This window comes from Cryptomeria japonica, chromosome 6 (assembly GCF_030272615.1).
Source record: "Cryptomeria japonica chromosome 6, Sugi_1.0, whole genome shotgun sequence".
In the NCBI taxonomy this organism is placed as follows: Eukaryota; Viridiplantae; Streptophyta; class Pinopsida; order Cupressales; family Cupressaceae; genus Cryptomeria; species Cryptomeria japonica.
The window spans coordinates 276,604,104-276,625,211 of NC_081410.1; the positions used below are offsets into that span (position 1 = coordinate 276,604,104).

The following is a 21,108-nucleotide window of genomic DNA, read 5'->3' on the forward strand; positions in this document are numbered from 1 at the left end:
CAACACATCCCTTGAGATTCGAAATTCCACCCTTGTCACTATCAAAGCCTTATCCGTAATGCGTCGTTTAGACTTATCCTTTCATTCTTTCACTTTCTTCATTATAAATATCATGAAAGGTCGAAGAATGGGCATTTATTTTCCAAGCTTTTTTGTTTGAGGAAGATATCATGGCTTCTCCAATAACCTGCAAAGATGTTTTAACTCTTTGGAGTTTTCATCACAGTGTTGCAAATTCTTGTTCAATGAAAGAAGAGCCTACATCTCCTTCCAAGAAGAAGATGAAATACAAATATGACAAGTATCAGAGTGAAAATTCTCCTTCTCAAGTGAGCTCTTCAGTTGATGAAATTAAAGACACGGAGATCGGGCATGTTGATATGTCTGAGTTCCTTGAAAGAGCAAAAGGATCGCCAAGTCATGGCATGCAGTTGCTCCTCAATAGTCATATCCACTTGGTTTTTACTTTTCTAGTGGCGGCCTTGGAATCAGAATTTGTTCTTGCCTGTGCTACTCATTTTGACAGTGGATCTAGAACAATCAAAGATGATGATGGCAATACTATTATCAGACTGGATGCAGAAACCATCGATAAGATCTTCAAGGTTCCTACTGCTCCAGTATTTGAAGCTATTTCCATGAAGAGTGTTTTGGATCACTACAACCAAAAGAGATTAGATTGCATGAGGCATATCAACTCTAAATGGCTTAAGACTCCTAGAACCTGTTTTTCTAGATGGCCTAAGTTGTATTGATCTGATTTCATTGAAGAAATCGGTGATATGAACACACTTTTGAGCAGGATAATGGGGTTGAAACAATCTAATGTTTTTGAGATCTGGATGTACAAATACATTGTAGTCATGAGGACAGGTCAGTCTCATATCTTCTGGGGTGAAGTCATTAGTGATAACCTGTGTGAGCATTTGTCACAAGTTTCAACCACCCTCACCTTCTACATGAATTCCTACTTAGTGTACATAGTGGTATCACTTAGACAATTTCCTGGTCTTTCTACCGAAGGTGACAGATCACTCGTACCGGTATGGAAATATTATGAGCAACTCACTTTGAGACCTAGTAGGATTCATTATAGGAGGGTGCAGGATGCCTTCTTTGGTCACTTCATGTGCTTGTTTTATAAAACACTTAAGAACAAGAGAATGTCTGAGGCAGCCTGGAAGAAGGTGAATGAGTATGGATGCTTGTTCCTTCAGTTCCCAACTTTCACTTACATGAGAGTTGGATTTTTGGAAGATCAACCATATATGCTTCCGAGATATCCTACCGCCAAGATCATCCAAATGGAGTTGGCTAGACAGCTGATGACAATTCATGCAGTCTAGTTAGCTCAGTATAAATTAGACATCAACATATCTTCACATAATCCACTGTAGATAGGTCGGTATTCCTTGATAACTTCAACAAGAGCCAAGGCAATGGAGACAAAACTTCAAGAAAAGAAGTTGAAGAAGTTCAAGGCGAGGAAGGATTTTGATATCGAGGAATGAAGGATAAAATCAGGAGAGCCTTCACCCATGTTCATCGATACGAAGATATCTGGGTTGATCTTTGTACAGAAGAGGATATCAAAAAAATGGACTACAGCAAGCTTACTTTGGAACAAATTGTAGATTTGGATCTGACCAAGATTCTAAAAAGCATGGTAGATGACGGGAAAACCCTTGATCAAGAATATATAGAGCAAAGGGTTGTTGAAGCAGCTGTCCTATGGTCACAAAAGGAATGTACCTCAGCCTTCGATAGATTTCAGCCCATCCTTGCTAATACCAATGCTTGGCTGAAAAGCAATAATGTCAAAACTATAAAGATCAAGGTTGGGGTGGAAAGTGATTCAGCAGGACTAGTTGGGCGTAAGTCTGAGGTGACGGTCAAGTCCAAAGAGGTTGCTTCTTCCTCGAGCACCAGAATCAAGCTAAGGGTTAGTAGGGCTTTGGTTATTCCTACAAAAGAGGTGTCGCTGAAAGGAAAAGAGAAACCTCAAGTGCAAATTCAGGTCATTGACCCTGAGGATGAACCACAAGAGGAGAATGTTCTAGAATCTCCTACCATGGACTCAAATTCTCCTAACACGACCATTCCTCAATTGTCGTTGGATGCTCCTATGTCTCCAATAGACACAGATGTGGATTCTTTTTCTACAGTTCATGCTGAGCTTGTTGCGTTAAGTGCATCTGTTTGCAATAATGATCATCATCAGTTGCAGAAATACCCATGGATACTTCACATGGCAACTTGGAAAATGTTTTTGATGTAAATCCTTCATATGTTGTTCTATCTAGCATGTCACTTCCTGAGATTGATACCTCTGATGTAAGTTTTGATAAGTTCATGACTGAAGCTAGCCATTATTTGTCATTCGAGGAAACACTTGTTGCTGTCCAAACTGAAGCTTCACCTAGAATGACAACTGTGGTATAGGCAAAGCCTTCTTTTACACAAACCACAGTTGTTGTTACGAATGCAAGCTCATTAAATTTATCCCCGTGGTTGAGCTCCATCACCCCTAAGAGGAAAAAGAGGGAGATTTCTCTTGATGTGTTTGACTTTCAGCAGCTCAGGAAATCTAAGCCCAAGGCTGCCAAGAAAGCCAAGACAGTTTCACGGGTGGTTGTAGATAGCAACAATATAAAGTATGCAGAGGTAGCAGAACCACTTGTTGATAAGCCACAAGGAGAAATACAATTGTCTGACTACAAGTTCACAAGGGTGGAATTAGGAAAGCAGACACATGCTCGAATGATACATGATGCTCAGGACTTAGTAGCCTCATTGGTTCAAAATTATGATGAGCTCCTAGCAAAGAAAGATAAACTCAAAGAGGAAAACGCACAAAACACATCTCAGTGATCCAAAAGATCTCTAATTCTTCAGAGAAGGTTGATCCCTTAACCTCCTTTACTTCCGAAGAGTATATCAAACAGGTTGAGAAAGCTACTCAAAAGGCCAAAGCCATTGATTCTTGGGTTGATCAACTAGCTTATCAAAGTGGTCAAGTGGTGAGGAAGGCACTCCAAGTATTGAAAAGAGTGAAGGCAGCAAAGATGAAATTAAATCAGACTTTAGAAGCTTTTAAGCAAAGTTCGGAATCCATAGAAAAAGATTTGAAAATCTGGCATGAGATGGATCAAGTCAAATTGAAAATCTTGTGTTCCAACATTGTGATACCAAACAGAGAGAGGTATATTGAATTTGAGGAACTTATGGTCAATAAGTCATTAGTTCTCAAGGACTTAATCAAAGATATTGAGGCTACTCTAGAAATGAGTACTGAGGTAGAGCGGCAATATCGTCTCTAATTTTGTGAAAATGTCTTGTAAGATCTTAAGTCAAGATGAAGAGTTGCTTCTTGAAGATCTGATACTTTCTAAGTTGGTGTGGAGCCTTCGTCAGGAACTTGAGTCAGAACAATTTACAGTGACTTCCATTCATAGACTTGTCAATTGCCAAGTTTTCCTTGAAAAGATGCAAATTGTTCTTGAGGAACATATAGCAGCAATGCTAAGATATTCTGATGTCATCATCAAAACTGTTGTTGTTGCAAGGAATACAACAGGACCAAATCCTGATGAATTGCAGGAATCAAATGGTAGGTTTCAAGATTTCATGGCCAGGAGTAGAGAAGGACAACAAGTGTCTCTTGACATTTGAGTTCTGTTTTTGTTTTATGTATTTCCTTTTTGACAAATTACATATAGTGGCAAAACTTGTAATTACAAGCAATCTTATCAATGGTAATCTTGTAAATTATAATTACATGTAAACAAATTACAAGTTAGTTAGCAAAAGGACTATAATTTGAATAAGTCATAGTTAGTTATAGTTGGTTGTGAAAAAAGTCTTAGTTAGTTAGACTTCTCCCACTTTTTGCTCTTAGCCCCTCACCTATATATACAAGAGGGTGCTCTATGTAATTTTTATCTTTTTAGCAAGCAAGAAAACTCTACAAAAATTTATGGTCATAAAGACTTTGTGCTTCATATTTGTAAATCGGTTTCTCAAGAAAGCATTTGAGTTTCAAACTTTGTGTTAAAGCCTTGCTCTTATATCCATTGTGTTCTTGTGTCGTAATTGTTAAAATAATATTAATATCTTCTATAATGGTCATCTTCTATTTTTAGTGGTCACCTTCTATTTTAAGTTGTTGACTTATTTAGCTTAAGTTAGCTTTTTATTATGTAATTAGCTTTAATTATCCGATTATTGAATCATTCATTCAATTTATTTTTCATGGTATCGAGGATTTCTGGTTCGTGGGCGAATTTCTTTGTGTTGGGCAGCAGTTCATGTTTTTTTTAGGGTTTTGGAGATTTTCGGGCCTGCAGCTTGAAGGTTGTTTTTGCAGATTGAAAATTTTCCTAGGGTTTCTGCAATTTTTGACTAGGGTTTTGACCCTTCAGTTCAAGTCGAAATTTTATTCTGGTTGCAGATTCTTGGTGGGTTTTTCGAGACCTCAATTGGGTCGTAGTCAAATTTTTTTGGGTACATTGTTTTTTGTGCCTCGATTTTTGAGCCGTCGGATCTACATTCTATTTTCAAATTCTTGGTGGGTTTTTCGAGAGCTTTTCTGGGTTGGTCTCATATTTTTTTGGGTGCCTCATTTTCCATGCCTTGAATTTTGTGCCAACGAATTTGCCTTGGAACTTAAAAACAGTTCGCAATTTCTGCTAATTTTGTGGATGTCGGGAATTTTGCTGTCTTTTGGGCACCATTTATGCTGTTTTAAGTTTGCTTTAATTTTTCGGTTTCTTCCAAACCTCGAAATTCGCGCCTTCAAATTCGTGCCAGAAGTCTCCTCCAGGGTTTTAGTTTTTTCAGCAGTTGATTCTATTCTGATTTTTTTTAAATCAGATTCTTCTGTCTCTTGCTTTCACTCAGTTGACCACGTTCAACCTCAATTTCTGTGATAGCATCTTTGACCAACATCATGTTGGAACACAGTCAGAAGTTCAACGGCCTCAACTACAACACCTGGAAACAACGCATGTTAGCGATCTTTGAGTATCGTTGCCTTGATCAGCTTGTTCTGGGCAAGGAATCTCATCCTACAACAGCAAGTGATGATCAAGACAAACATGATGTGAAGGATCGAGAGGTTGTCATGCTTATCAAACTCTCCGTCATAGATGATCAACTCCCACAGGTGCCTTCAGGTAAAACAACAAAAGAGATATGGGATCTCTTGAAGGATTTTCATGAAACGTCTGACAAGAGCCGAGCTTTCTATCTGAAGAATATGTTGTTTTCTATCATGATGGATGAGAAGTCATCTATCTAGGCACATCTCACGAAGATCAAGGAGATCCGTGACCAGTTGGAAGCTATAGGTCGAACCATGGTGGAAGAGGATATGGTAGTGATCACGCTAAAAAGCCTTCCCAGATCCTACGAGCATTTCATTGATACTCTCAATATCTCATCTACTAGCGTTGATCTGAAGTTTCCCGATCTCTGCAACAAGCTTCTACAACAAGATAGATGGAAGCAACAGTTTGGAAGCAACACTAGTACGTCCACTGAACAAGCCTTCACAGCTTAAGTTTTGGATAAGAACGAGGGTAAAGGTCAATCCTTCCACCAGAAGGGGCAAGGTCAATATACGCAGTCTTCGAAGAAGAAAAGTGTACAGTGTAACTACTGTCACCAGTTTGGCCATATGAAGAAAGATTGCAGGAAATTGTTGGCATCCGTGCAATCTAGGCTGGGAGGGTCTCAGGAACAAGAGAAGGCTCATGTTGCAGAGCATTCTGGAGAGAAAGAGTCATCCTTCTATGCTTTGTGATAAGCAAATTTCCTGTTTGGTTGGTTTTCACATTTTTTTCCTCAAAAATTGTTCGCAGGGTTTCGAATTTTTTTCCTTAAAAATTATTATCTGTCATCCGCAAAGCTTGTGTGGGATTTCTAGGTTTTCACGATTTTTTCTTCAAAAATTGTTTGTTGGTTTTTACGATTTTTTCCTCAAAAATCATCTGTAATACGTGAAGTTCGCATGGGATTTGTGATTCGCAAAGTTCTCAGATTTTTGATCGATTTTTCTCCTCAAAAATCGAGCTTTGTTGCAATCAGTTTGGGTCGCACCTGCCAAAGCGTACATCTGCAACCGTGGTATCTTGCAGTCAATTTTGGAGTTGGTACTCTTCTGCAAAAGGGTTTGCTGATTTTTTCCTCAAAATCATTGTTTCAGGCTTCAGTAATTCATGTGTGCCAGATCTCTAATTCGCGTGTGAAGGTCATTTACATTCGCTTGGAAGGCTTTTGGTACTCTTGGTCATTTACATTCTGCAGATCCTGGGAGGGTCTCTGTAGCAGCAAAGTGTTCTTTGCATCTGTGATCATAACACCTACAGTGTTTTATGTAGGGTATTGAGTACGATGACCATTAGGGAGGGTGTTAAAATAATATTTAAATCTTCTATAATGGTCATCTTCTATTTTAAGTTGTCGACTTATTTAGCTTGTTAAGTTAGCTTTTTATTATGTAATTAGCTTTAATTATCCGATTATTGAATCATTCATTCAATTTGTTTTTCAATAATGGTATATTTTTCTGCATTTGCTTGAGGTTATAACGAGATTGTTGAAAGGAGCTTTAATCTAACTTTTTGTAAACTTTGTGCTACAAGTATTAAGGATTAAATTATTACAGCTAAGTGTTCATAGTAGACAGGAATTGTAAGACTTTGTGCTTGTAGTTGCTCCCATTTGTAGTAGTTTGGAAGTGCACCATATCAGCAGACTTTGTGTTGTTGTATGTTGTACATTATTCTTATTTTGATCATTTTGAAAGGTAGACAAGATAGTGGAAAGTAAGGACTTTGAGCTTTATTTCTATTTTCTTGTCTTGGGGAAGTGATGGAAGTCTTTGAGTTTTCACGGAAACTTTACTTCCTTTTTTCTATAAACATCTTTGTACTTGTTAAGGTTTCTTAAGTTGTTGTATTTGTTTTCCTAACAGCAGTTTCTTTTCTAAAAAGACAAAAGAATATCGCCTTTTCTGAAGAAAGAGAAAAGGATGTTGTCCCACCCAAGTTAGATTAGCGTTTATATATTATAGTTGATTAATAATAGTAGAAAAAGGGGAGCCTTCCCTTAAATAAGGAGAGTTTTTAACTCGAAATCACAATTTTGCACGCCTCCCCAAGTGTACAAAATTTTCAACCAACATATTGAACTTGCAACCAATAGGGAGATAAGGCGATACTTTGGTATGAGATCTTTGTGCATATTTCTGATAATGTTTCCTACATACTACTGTTGATAGCAGATCACTATTATGATCACTCAATATAGTATATTGTGTGTATCTCCAATCTGCTCATCGCCGATTCATATTGTGTGATTTATTGTGGTTAATATGATGTTTAATATATATACATATCATGTCTGATTATTGTAATCAACCGTGGTTATGAAAATGCAATAGGGAGAACAGTTGATAAGACACCCTATCAAGTGTGGCTTGATTGAGGGAGAATGGTTGATAAAGGCACCCAATCAAGTGTGGCTTGATTGAGGGAGAATGGTTGATAAAGGCACCCTATTGAGGGAGAACGGTTGTTAAGACACCCTATCAGGTTACCCATCCTAACTTGCTATGATGGGATTACTTCAGTTATGATTTATGATTCTGAACTCTACATTTACAGTTGTCTGTAATCACAAATCGCTTCTCATTCATCAATAATTGGTCTTTCTTTATTTTATAATCTTTATAATTTACTTCATGAATCATAGTTAGTCTTTCTTTACTTTATGAATCATAAGCAGTCATTCTTTATTATCATAGTTAGTATGTTAGATAAATTCCCTAGCCTGGGTTTTTCTATTAAAGAGACAAAGATATTCCCTCTCTAACCCACCCTTAATAGTTAAGAATTATAATCCAGGGTAAACTAGGGCATTTTATAAAAGGGGACATTACAGTCAGTCACGTAATTTTTATTTTTATTTTTAACATAAATTTACACACTCATGACATGAGGCACCATGATGCCACTATAGAACGCCTCTCAGCATAACTACATTCAAAAATTGCACCGCAAAGTGTAACAACTGAAGTGAGCAATCATTTCCATGCAAAACACTTGAACATCCTTAGGAAATGTCCCAAGGAACAGCCTCCACCTGGGGAAGACATCTACTTCTCAGAAAATCAGGGATGGGGAGGGGGAGCCATTTTGTCATTGTCCCTATACAATCATAGAAAAAGTACTTCTGCATGATGATCGTCTGCAATTGTTTTCATTCCTCACAGCACTAATTCTTCACATGAACATATTTTGGGGTGTGTTAAGAGTGCTCCATGAGATCACAATTCTTCCTAATACGATGCTATGAATTTATATATCATATTTTTATAGTATGACATAGATAAATCACAAACAAAGCACAACCTTTTCATTATCATACCGGTGCATTACTACAAAATCAAATGAATCAAGCAATATTTCAACTAGTTTTAACTATTTATAGGCAGTCAGCAAACTCACTGGTCCCAGCTTAATATGGAATTCATGTTGTACACCATCACGCAATACTCTTACAGCACCAGTTTCACCAGCCTTTTTCATTGATACAAGATGATCAAAAGTTATCCTTTCCCTGTTCCTAAAATGCACTGCTTAGAAATTTAGCCATGATGTTAGAACACAGCAGATTTCAACAATACACAAAATGAATACAATATAAGAACAAAAAAGGCAAATTAGGCATCCAAATCGCTATCAACACTGATGCAGTTATACTTATTAGCCTATTAATAGCACAAATAGATAAAAAAAATCAGAATGACAAATTTACCTGTGCCGTCATTTGCAATAGGAACACCATCAAAAGCTATTATTACATCATCTTTCTTGAGCATCACATGTGAATCACATAGTGGGTTAATTTTATTAACTAGCACACCTGTTAATCCAGGTAGCATCTTTAGGTGATCCCTCAGCTGCATATTTTCAGTAGGTTGACAAGATACACCAAGCGTACAAAAGCCAATATAGTTTCCCTGTTCATTTACATCAGCCATAAAATGTTCTATGACCGGAACAGGTATTATGTACCTGCATTCAACGTAAACAAACAAAACAAAGGAAAAATATTTTAGTCACCAACTCCTATTTGTAAATACTTCTTATTATTGAGCACATTTCAAAGTCATAGGCAACAAAAAAGTCACTCAAATTCCAGCATCAAACTGCACAAAACATTATTAGGGACCACACATTAATGCAAACCAGTAAGAGCCAACTTATTGTCCAAGGGGTTGAATTGAGTTGGTCGATGCATTGAGTTCTCATTGTAGAGATTCAAGTTCAAATCCCAAAGGGACATCTCATATAGAATTTTAAATTGTGACTCTTGGTCTTCCATATTTGGCTTCTAAAAAAGTGGATTTCTAAGTTGTGACTCTTGGTCTTCTATAGGTGGTTTCTAGTTTAGTTGCTTTAAAGGAGCTAGTATTATTCTCATTGTTATGCTCGCAAGAGTTTGTATTAGTCTCATGTTGATGCTCGTATGAGCAAAATATTTGTAAATGATTATCAATATAAAAAAAATAGACCCAACCTAGCAGATATTTTCAAAATGGTATATATCAGTTCCCTCTTCTATCACACGTTAACTATTAGAAGACAAAATCAAATGTAACAATTGAACATCTTTCTACAATGTAAAGCATCTATCCCATGTAATCGTGACACTGAAAATCTTGTAAACTGATAAACTCTGCATACGTACTTTGAAAAGCCCAAACAAGAAGCACAATATGCATCAGTAACTATGTGTTTACAATGAAACCTTAAGCTTATATCTTTACATCTGCACCAAAAAATACTTCAAGAGCATAAAGTCATAGATTGACAATCTTTTGTCAAATTTCTCAAGCATAATTTAATAATTAGAGAAAATCCACCTTAAAATCTCTCAAGTCCAATCCTTTCACTATTCCCAGGATTTCAATCCTGCACTCACTTCTTGGGTGCCCATCCCACAACCATTCCACACATCCACAGATTTTTCAATAATCCTCTTAAAATCAGATTTTTTTTCTTTTTCGGAAGAATCCATGGAAAACAGATCCTAAATTAGCTCTATACAATGTTCTATTACTATAAAAATATTGGTACTTCCCATCACTCTCCTAGTAAGCATGACATCTGGAAAAAATTTGTTTCTCTTTCTCATAACGTGCAGAGAGTATAAAAGACAGACCCTATCCACATGACAAATCGTGTAGTATAACTTAACTTGTAGCTGGTGGAAACAAACCCTTAATTGGCAGAAGAAAATTCATGTGACCAATGGCAATGTAGATAGTTTGGCTGAACAATGATGTCATCAGCAACCTAAAAGAATAATTTAAGTATAAAGCCATCTTGAAATTGACAAGCTGCAGAACCATAGTGTTGCGACTCAAACTCAGCGAGTCGTTTTTTCCTCAGACTCAGATTTGGCACCAAAACTCATGCACACTCAGTAAATTGAAAAAATCATTATATCACATCCCATGTCAAAATAAATTCAAATACAGATATTATAAACTAATCAATTAGATCTACCATACACCTGTAAACAACAAATAAGTAAAAGACGCCACAAACTCCAATACAAAAGAAAAACTGTCTTGATATTATTAAAATTGTTTTTTTAATACAAACGATGGATTGAGAAATCCATATACATTGTATTGGCCAAAAAATACACAGAAAAATCAAACTAAGGTTGACAGGAGCCACAGTGCCTATTTGAGTACGCCAAATAAGCAACTACAATAATTCTTTTTGCAAAAGAGGTAGCATCATATTTTTGCACAACTTCTTTGCCTCTAAATTCTAATTACACAGGCTCAAACCTCTTCCTCCCCCATCATTACAAGCTCCATCTGACAATTAATATCATAGTTGAAAAAAAGGGACTTGACAATGACTCGGCTGGCCCAGAAATTTTAAAAACTCAAGACTCACGAAAAGACTCGGCAAATTTATCAAACATTTGAAAATATATAATTTCTTAAAATATATAATATTTAATAATATCCTTAAAATATATAATATGAATGTCTAGAGTCAAAACTATGAACCCTTCAAGTTTAAAGTTAAGTTCTATGAATATTATCCAATGTTATCTATCCCTTAAACCGATAGGCTACCTTCTTGAATGTATGCTTGAAATTTTTAATTTCTATGATGTGTCACGAAGGAATAAGATAAGGAACGGTATTCAGTTTTCTATATTCGTTCAACTTTTAACTGGTCATAGTCGAAGGAATAAGAAAGATATAAAGTTAAACATTTAATTTTTTATTGCAGTCACAGTCTCACAGATAACATTTCATGCTCTCTTTCCTTGATCGATCCTCTTTTTATCGCACTCATCACTCTTCCGTCGCGCCATCGCGTCACAATGAAAAATAAAATAAAAACCCTAACTTGAAATTGCGATTTCCTCATTTTTCTGAAAAAAACTTGCGCTATTTGGTAATTTTAGGGCAAAAAGATTGTCGCATCAAAGAGTTACTCGGCTGCGAGTTTATGCACAAGTGACTCGCCAGCAAATCCGACTCACAATTCGCGATTTTTGGGCAACGTTTTCAACTATAATTAATATGATCAACCCATCCATGGTCCTCCTTCAAAAAAGGGGATCATCCTACGTGATCCACTCAAATGTGGGATCATACTCTGCAAACTGCATTTTAGACTAATAAAGCTTATATATGTACCAGAATAAATCTATTAGAATTTTGAATCAACTGAATTTATTCCTCAAGTAAATCACTATTGCTCCAAGGACCTTATATTCACTACATCTGCTAGTTGCAAATCATAACAATATGAATTATTATAGGAGTTTGATCTACAATAGGTGGCTAGATGCATAGGAATGGTAGCGATGGTCAATCGGTTGTCCTTGCATTAGTGGATCCTGTGTCCTTGTAGATCTATATGTTTTCGGAATGCCTTCTGTGTGCAAAGAAGCTTAGAGACACCCCCCGTGGCCTTGCAAAGCCAAAAGTGAGCAGAGGAGACCCCCTCTTGTAAGGGACCATTTTAACAAGGCAATAAAATGCTCTCATGTCACAGGATCATACATTTCTGGTGAAATCTTGAAAGTGCAGAGCTCAGCAACAACAGAATCTATTGACCTGTGCTTGTGATCTGTAACTTTATCATCATAAATCTATATTATTCTAGTTCAGTTGCCTTGAGTCTATCAAATCCATAAAATCTCATTTCAAAGGTAACTGCAGCCCAGATGATAACACTGCTGTCGCCAACACACAAAAATTCAATATATGGGGCTCATAACCGTGCTCACCCTAAATTACAATGCAGCTCTCATGTAGGTTTAATATTGAGTTTGCATTGTTTATCCTGTTTATTACATTTCCTATGTGAGCATTCTACTTGTTATTCTTATAGATTTCAGGTCTAGGTATTCTTAAAGCATTCAAGTATCTAAGATATTTTCATAAAACCCATGTTTAATTCAAATTGTACAGCAGGCAAACATGAGTTCCCTTGACTGTATAAATGAAGCCAAGATGAAGATTCACAGTGCACAAATATCTTGCAGACAATCATATACACATATGACAAAGAAGCAAATGACAGAACAAAGTAGAGCTCATTCACAATGGAATAAGAAAAAACCATAGAAACTTCTCCAAAAAGATTCATTATGTGCTTCATTATTCACTCCAAATGGATTATTTCATGGTTCACACTGATGCAAATTTTCAATATAGCAGAGTTTGCACTAAAAGTGAGAATTCAAGAATGACTCAATTACATGGACTTTGGTGTTGGCCGGTGCTTGATTTGCAGTGTATGTGAACCTTTCTGAGTCATCTGTATATTACATAGTGTTTCACAACATTACACGTTGCACAACCTATGAAGCTATGAAATTGGTAACTTGGTGGTGCACTACTTTGTTGAAGTAACTGAGTAATGGCTGGATGTTGCATAAAGAGAAAACTCAATTATAGGAGGTGTGAACTTTTGCCTTCAGGTAGTGCATGCATGCCTCTATGCTTAGAAAGTTGCATTATCAAAAAAAGGATGATGGTTGTAATGTCCCCTTTCAGGATTTACCTTATCTTAGACCTGAAGCGACAATTCCAACTTAAGGTGAGAATTGTAGTACATTTATAGATATAATTTTATCAATTCTGAAGATATTTCATTATAATATTTAATTTAAAATTCTAGGAATAGTTCAGAGGATACAACTTATCTTGATAACTTTCTCTGATTTGTATACTTGAAAAATATGCCTCAATGTTATACATTGCTGCTGCTCAACTGAGCCTTCAGATTAGAGAAAAAAATAAATAGATTCTTCACAACTTATGCTATAGTTCTCTCTTTCAACTTGATCTTCAAATGCTATGAAATGACTATATAACTGCCACACAATTCTCTTCACAATGAAGTTCTTTATATCACCTTTGAAACTGCTATAGATCTGGTCACAAGTCTGAAACAAAGAGATCACAACCTCTTCCTTATAATCTGCTTATCAAATTCATATACACTTCTGAATTAATCTTTTATATAATGCATTATCCCCTTGGTGTATGTATTCCAACTATCTTCTTCTAATACACATCCAACCCACTCTCCTAAATATATTCTTTTATTTCCATACTCCACACCCTTCATGAAAGGATGCATCTCTTCAAAAAGATACAACCATTTGAATGGTCATGTCTCTAACATATCATAATCTTCTTTAAACTTTGCTCTTCATGATATATGTCTTCCACAACTTCTGCTTTTTTTCTTTATTATAATTATAACCTTTTTTCACTCCCCATTCTTCTCTTCACACACACCACACACTCCTATATATATATATTGAACTAGAAAGATATGTCCCTTCCCAAGAGAGATACCCTTTTGTTATATATATATTACTCATTAATCTAAAACTCAAATCGCACCCCCTTTTTTTAATCCAAGAACAAAATATTCCCCGTTTATAACTTCTTCATTTTTCTGAAAGGAGTGTGACCCTTTCTAAGAGATATACCCTTTGGTATATTAAGTGCCTTCTCCAATTGTAGCAACCTTTATACAACTTATCAACTTTGTTAATTAGACAAAGTCGATCTTGCTCACAAACAATGATTATGTTTTATTGTCTAAAGTCACACCATTTAATTTCTGAATTGCCTTTTTGGTCAACACAAATTAGTCTTAATTTTAATCTTTAATCACATCTTAACAGATCGTACACGGTCATAGCTTGCCAGTGATTGTTTCCTTCCATGTAATGATATTGCACATAATAGGAAAAGCCTTTTAATTCGCTGCTATGCAGATTGATATTAATCGTTGCTTAGACATAATTATCTTCACATAGAATCACTGTTTTTAAGAATAGCTTCTCCTTAATAATTAATCACCACTCTTTTGAATCAAATCATTACCTTTGTTACTTCAACACTATTCGTTGCTTCACTGTATATGGAATCGCTTGCTTATAAAGATATATTCATTGTTGTTTAATCAATCACATGTCGTTTATCTTAGCGATTTAATCTTGCCTGCCAATTGTGTGATCAGCCAGCAAATGTGATCGACCTATTAACATTTTAATCACCATTGTTGATTTCTGCGTTGAAGTTGGCCATCATCGTAATTGTATATTAAGTGTTAATAAATCACTGCACCTTTTGACAAATAGTTACTCCTTAATCGGTCCATGGGATTACTTTTCTCTGATTCATAGTCTTCCACATTTACAACAAATCATACTCCTTTGTTACTTATGTCTTTATACTATAATGATTGCTTCTAAACAATCTGATTGGCAAATATGATGATGTTGCTAAGACTTCAGCAATAGTGCGGATCGCTGCATATAGAAGATTAATTGTCATATCATAATGTAATTGAATTGTGTAGCATTTCAGTTTATTCGCCACCTTAATATTATGAAGGCACCGTTCTGCACATATCATTATCTCAAAGAGAATCGTTGCATACAGACTTTAATTTGCTGATGATGGAGTCATTGATGTTATCATCTCTTTGCTGTCAAAGCTTGAAAGATACCAACTGAGATATTGGCACAATCTGATTTGGTTTGTCTCAAATGAATCTTTGACCAGCAATGTAATTTTTGGTTTTGATGAGGGTTTTTGGTTTTTATGCGTTTTTGAAGGTTTTTGAATGATAGATTGAATAATGCAATTTGGAATTCTAGTTAAGAACAAATTACAACTACTGAAACTAAATTTTAGAATGTCTGATTTATTAACAGCAACTAATAAATGCAATGAATAATTGAATTTCAACACTAACATGCCAAATTGGACTACCAGGAGTCCAATGCCTTGCGTGAAGGGCTTCTTTATTGACTTTATTGAAGAGAAATACTGCTACAGGAGCTTCTAAAGTGTTCCAACAGCTCCTAAGGGTTTTATTCTTCAAAACAATAATTATCAAAAACAATTGAACGGATGAATAGCTGATCTGAAGCTTATTCTGAAATCTTGCCAGGAGAGATCACCAAAATTGCTTCTTTTTCCCCTCTAATTTGCTGATATCATTCAAATGTACTGGGATTTCACCAAATAGATCACCAATATGTCTTAGTTACCACCTAGCAATGATCTCACAAGCAAGAGCTGCTCCAAAAACCTCCTTATTAATTTGTTTGCGATTCCCAGGCTTCCAAGGATGGTACGGCTAGCCTAGGAATAGTACGGCTGGCTGTAGAAACCATTTATTTTGCTGGAAATGAAGGTAAACCACCCAGATCTGAGAATTAAGCTTTATTGATGCTGATCAATCATCAAAACCTCTGAATTTGACCCTCTAAGACTCGATTTGAGGGTTTCCTTGAATGCTGAAATGCTAGAAATGGCTGGGGTATCGTCCAACCAACCCTGAATTGAAGGTTCCCGTCCTCAATCAGAAATCCACAAGCTGTACCTGCAATGGCAGACTGCTGCAGAGAAGAAAGAATGAATGATTTCCAAAAAAAAATATCCCCAAACTTGCACGTACAACCTTCTTAAGCCTCCAATCCCTAATTCGACCCCTAGAAGCATCAATAGAAGAATCCAATGGAATCTTTTCTCCCTCCATAAGTTCAATGCGTATGAGGGTCAGCTCGTCATTAAAATTTGGCCACCTTTTAAAATTACTTTTCACCTAGGAAGATGTGCCAAGGGTTGAATTATAAAGCCTTATTAAAACATCTTTTAAATTAACTTTATAAAGTCTTATTAAAACATCTTATAAAGTTATATTATTAAGTCCACCAAAGCAAGAAAATGACTAAGTATTGGTCCCCTTTGGCTAACCAATCATCTCCATACACTGAACTTCACCTGTGGAGATGGGTGACAGGTGAATTTAGTATTTACGCATCTGGATAGCAACTAGAGAAGTGGGGACATTACAAAGCTGGTCTTCAGCGATGCTTGATCAATGCTTGGCTTATTTTATACTAGATATTTTGACTGTTATATATTAATCTATCGTGTACGATCTTTAGAATGTTCATGATGACTGGTAACAGTATCGATGGTTCCTTGATATCATACTTCTCTTTAATAATAAGTTTAAATCTTTAATTAAAACATTTTATCGTTCATCGATTTTAGTTGTCTCCAGGTTCGGGATGGGAACATTACAGTAGTAATGAAAGCAATGCAAAGTCTGTAGTAGAGCAAAGGTTGAATGCTGAAATGAGGAGAGGAAAGTAAAGGATCTATGAAGAACAAACCCACAATGCTACAAAGACTTGGAATGGTTAGCAAAACGATGATGAGAATGTTTAAATCACAGTGAAGTTTGCAGTAATTATGAAAGCTGGAGATACTATGAATATGGAAGAATATATGTGAGTGTAAATGATTGTCGGTGCCAAAATGCTCATAGTTTCATGCTTGGCAGGTGACAGCAAAATGAACAACATGTTGCAGAAAACACAAACATGTCATACTAGACAACCAGTGCTATTAATAGGCTGTGAATTGAATCAGCTAATAGAAAAATGTTCTGAAAGGTTAAGTACACCTAGGAAGCGAGATTTGAAAGAAGATTCTTGTAGTTTGACTTGGGAAACTAAATTGGTGTTTTGCCTTTACCATGGAATGCAAGTAATCACAATCAAACTCTTGATCCCCCTTCTACAAAATTGCAATTGAAAACTTTAAAAAATAAAGAGAGATTGAATTAAATTAAAGGGGTGTGTGGGGGGGGTGAGGGTGGGGATGGGTGCGATGTGATTTGAATGGAAATTTATTGCAGAAATTTACCAGAGTCCAATTTTTTCTTCTATAAATTATCTTCTCTAGGTTAACAGTTGCAGATTACTTCAAATCTTTTGATGTGTTTAAATGTTAATTTGGGCTGCAGCTGTCTTTTCATATGCAAGTTTCAAAGGTTAATTACACAACACGATCACTGTATGATTTCCTTTGAATAATCCTTGACATATGAACTCTATTAATTTGTTCAGGATAATTAAATGAACTGGGTTATTTTCTTTCATTTTGCAGACTTTTGTTGGTCAGTGTTAGTCGAATAATTCATCTTAAATGCTACACAGTTTGTGATGAATTTGGACTTCTTTCATTTTTATTATTAACAATAATTGTATTCATGACAGCAACTTTGAGGCCCTAAAAGATTTAAACCTCGCATCTGAAGTCTGTAACAAAATCTCTAAAAAGAAAAAACCTAAGTTGCTGAATCGGGTACGGGAACAGGAATGGGTACGTGGGATCAAAATGCCAGTACGGCAGAATTTTTCTGAAGTTGGGTGCGTTCATACAAATATCAAATATATGTATGTATATATATACATACATGTATATGTATATATAATATATACATAATGCATGTGCATATATATCTATCATCTATGTATATATGTATATATATACAATATGTATATGTATTATATATACATACATATATATGTAGCTAAAAATAGAATTAAGTTTAGAATGTTATATGCCATTACAAATTTCAAATACTGAAACATAACATATTAATTTAAATTCAGTTTTCAATATCAAAAAGATCAAACTAGAATCTCATGATAGATAAGTTCTGAGTTCACTAATCAGCACTGTAGGTCTTGAGAATATCAAAAAGATCAAACTAGAATCACTAAACATTTTAGAAACATTTCAGCATCTAAAAACACAAACCCCAGACGCACCTGCAGGAGATTCGTTTCAGAATCCGATGTATACATACACATATATGTATATATATATATGTAGCTAAAAAATAGAATTAAGTTTAGAATGTCATATACCAATACATACACTAAACAAAACCATTACAAATTTCAAATTTTGAAACATAACATGCTAATTTAAATTCAGTCTTCAATATCAAAAAGATAAAACTAGAATCTCATGATAGATAAGTTCTGAGTTCACTAATTAGCACCGTAGGTTTTAAGAATATCAAAAAGATCAAACTAGAATCACTAAATAATTTGGAAACATTTCGGCATCTAAAAACACGAACCCTGGATGCACCTGCAGGAGATTCGTTTCAGAATCCAATTCCAGTACATTTCATACCCAGAATCACTCGAAAAATCCCATGATTCAGCAACTTAGGGAAGAACTAGTACTGCTTTGTTTAATTTTATTGAACACTCGAAACTCTTTCCATAAGCAATTTAATTTCAGTAGACTGGATGAAATTTCAGTTTTTCTATAGTCTTAGGTAAACAGTATAACCATTTCTTAAAACAGAAGGGAATCAAGTCCCTTACTGTTGTGAGTAATTTGTGCTAAGTTAACAACTACAAACCAGGGCATCTTCCTTTTGGCACGCCCAAACAAGGGCAATGCATCCTTTAGCCTTTCCTGCTACTAAAACACTGTACATAGGTCATTCCAAGTATTAAAAAGTTAAAAACAATACCAGCTGAAATGCAATTATTAAATCAAGAGAAAACCATGCTACAGAATTAAAAAATATTGTTTTGGCACTCTTCACCACTACAAGCGAGACAATACATTTGAGAGATGATCTTTTTTGACAATTATATTGTTGTACAGTGGTCATTTCCCCAAAATCTGCTAAATGTACGTACAAATATAAACTTTTTGGCACTGTTTTTGCTCTGGTGAGCTACATTTGGACTGATGTAGTTAGTATCATCATATTAAGCATGTGATTTATTTCTAATGAGCCAACATACATCCTGTAAAATAATTCATTTCCGCATGACTATCCAATCATCCTTTCAAATCTCCTAGCTGTTATCATCAATTTAGGCACCTGATTTTCTTTGTGGGAACCAATATTTCATCCTGGAGAAGCTTGCTTTTGCCTTTGGGCAGTTCATCATTATTAATTTGATCCCTTTGTTGCTCTTGAAATATTCTCTTTTGTAAAGCCTGAAAATCTTCTGCACAACAATGGAACTTTTTTATTTACTTTTTACGTAATGTGTATATAAATGTACAGTACTAGCTCTCTGCTTTACTGGTATATCCAACTTTTGATATCTGAAAGAGATACTCAGTGCCAATAAACTGATGCTAACTTACACAATCCTACAGTTTTTCATCCCTGCACAATATCTACATTTATGCGTGTATTCCATTATGCTTTCCAACACACAGTTCAGTAATTTCTATCAAAATATTTAGATGTAACCCATTGGTCAGTAAAAGAGAAATTGCCCATAATTGAAACCAAAAATTTAGTTAGAACAAAGATGGGGAGGAGAACAAAAGAAGAGCACAAGGAAAAAGATGCTCATCAAAAAAATAGTTTGAGAATATTATGCTACAAATAGACAAAATATGCATTACAAAAGAATAGATCACCAAGGTGTCAGCTTAAAATTCACATACCATTAGGAGAGGGGAGACAACAAAGGAAGACCACAACAAAATAATTGTTCATTGAAAAAGTAGTGTAGCAATAGTATATTACAAATAGACAAAACATGCATTCCAAAATAACAGACCACTGAGGTGTCAGCTTACAATTAACAGAAATTGCTAAGGAAACACAGTTATCAGAAAACAATGTACAGGACTTCTCGAGAGCTAAAACATAGTTAGTCTCCATTAATCCTTAGAAACTCACCCAATATTTTCTGCACCTGCCAGATTTTGAAAAGCAACACCAGCAACTTTCTCATTCATGATTGCAGGTCCTCCACTATTGCCTGGATTGATTGCTGCATCAATCTGTATGGCCATAAGATTAGCTGCCCCATGTGTATATTGTGACAGTTCTACTCTTGAGACAACTCCTCTAGTCACAGAAATATTGTCACCACCTGCAAATTTGTAAAGAGGGTTGCGTTATCTAGAGATAATTACTTAGCTAGATGAAGAGAAAAAGAACAGGAATTGAAAGTAGATTGTGTTAATAATTATGTTTGTGATTCTACTATATCCACTATGATCTTTAAAATCTTAGTAAGCTAAAAATATGATAACCATTACCTGAGCAGCACATGGGAAAATTGTACTATTGTTTAAATTATTTATTGAAAAAAAACATTGTTCAGCAGTAATTCGAATAGACTTCAGATGTTATCTAAAAAAGAACATAGATCATTCAAACAGGAATTTAACAAATGCACTAAATACACTCCTAAAACATAATTTTTTGCTGCCTGATCTTGGGGAACTCTAGTGAATACATTTTTCACCTAGAACATGCTCCAAAATGCATAGGTCACAAGATCTAATCTATGGAGACAGAAGCCTTATTTTTGGGTGCAAAGAGTGTGAAACAGGTTTCTTATATTTCTGATAAAAAACGAGATGGCAAGCAGCCTCACAAAAGAAAGGAAGACAAGAAACTGCAACTGTTCTTTCAAAATAGCAACAATCTAAAATACTCCAAATGATAATGATAGTTATGATGGGAAATGATATTGATGATATGCAATTTGTGGCATTTTCACCTCCACAATCACTTACTCAAAATCATCATTCCTCAAAATCCTTTGGAGTACAAAGAGTGTGAAACAGGTTTCTTATATTTCTGATAAAAAACGAGATGGCAAGCAGCCTCACAAAAGAAAGGAAGACAAGAAACTGCAACTTTTCTTTCAAAATAGCAACAATCT

At 35.4% G+C, this 21,108-nt stretch overlaps 1 protein-coding gene across 1 annotated transcript in view; it reads right to left on the reverse strand.

The window, feature by feature from the left end:
• Nucleotides 1–21,108, reverse strand: part of LOC131062625 (protease Do-like 10, mitochondrial) — a 99,137-nt gene that overhangs the window by 62,866 nt on the left and 15,163 nt on the right. Inside the window, exons 3-5 of the mRNA XM_057996330.2 lie at nucleotides 20,112–20,307; nucleotides 8,821–9,080; nucleotides 8,511–8,638 (exon numbers count right to left, since the gene is read on the reverse strand). Of these exons, the coding sequence (XP_057852313.2) occupies nucleotides 8,511–8,638; nucleotides 8,821–9,080; nucleotides 20,112–20,307 (584 nt within the window). The remainder of the gene's footprint in view (nucleotides 1–8,510; nucleotides 8,639–8,820; nucleotides 9,081–20,111; nucleotides 20,308–21,108) is intronic.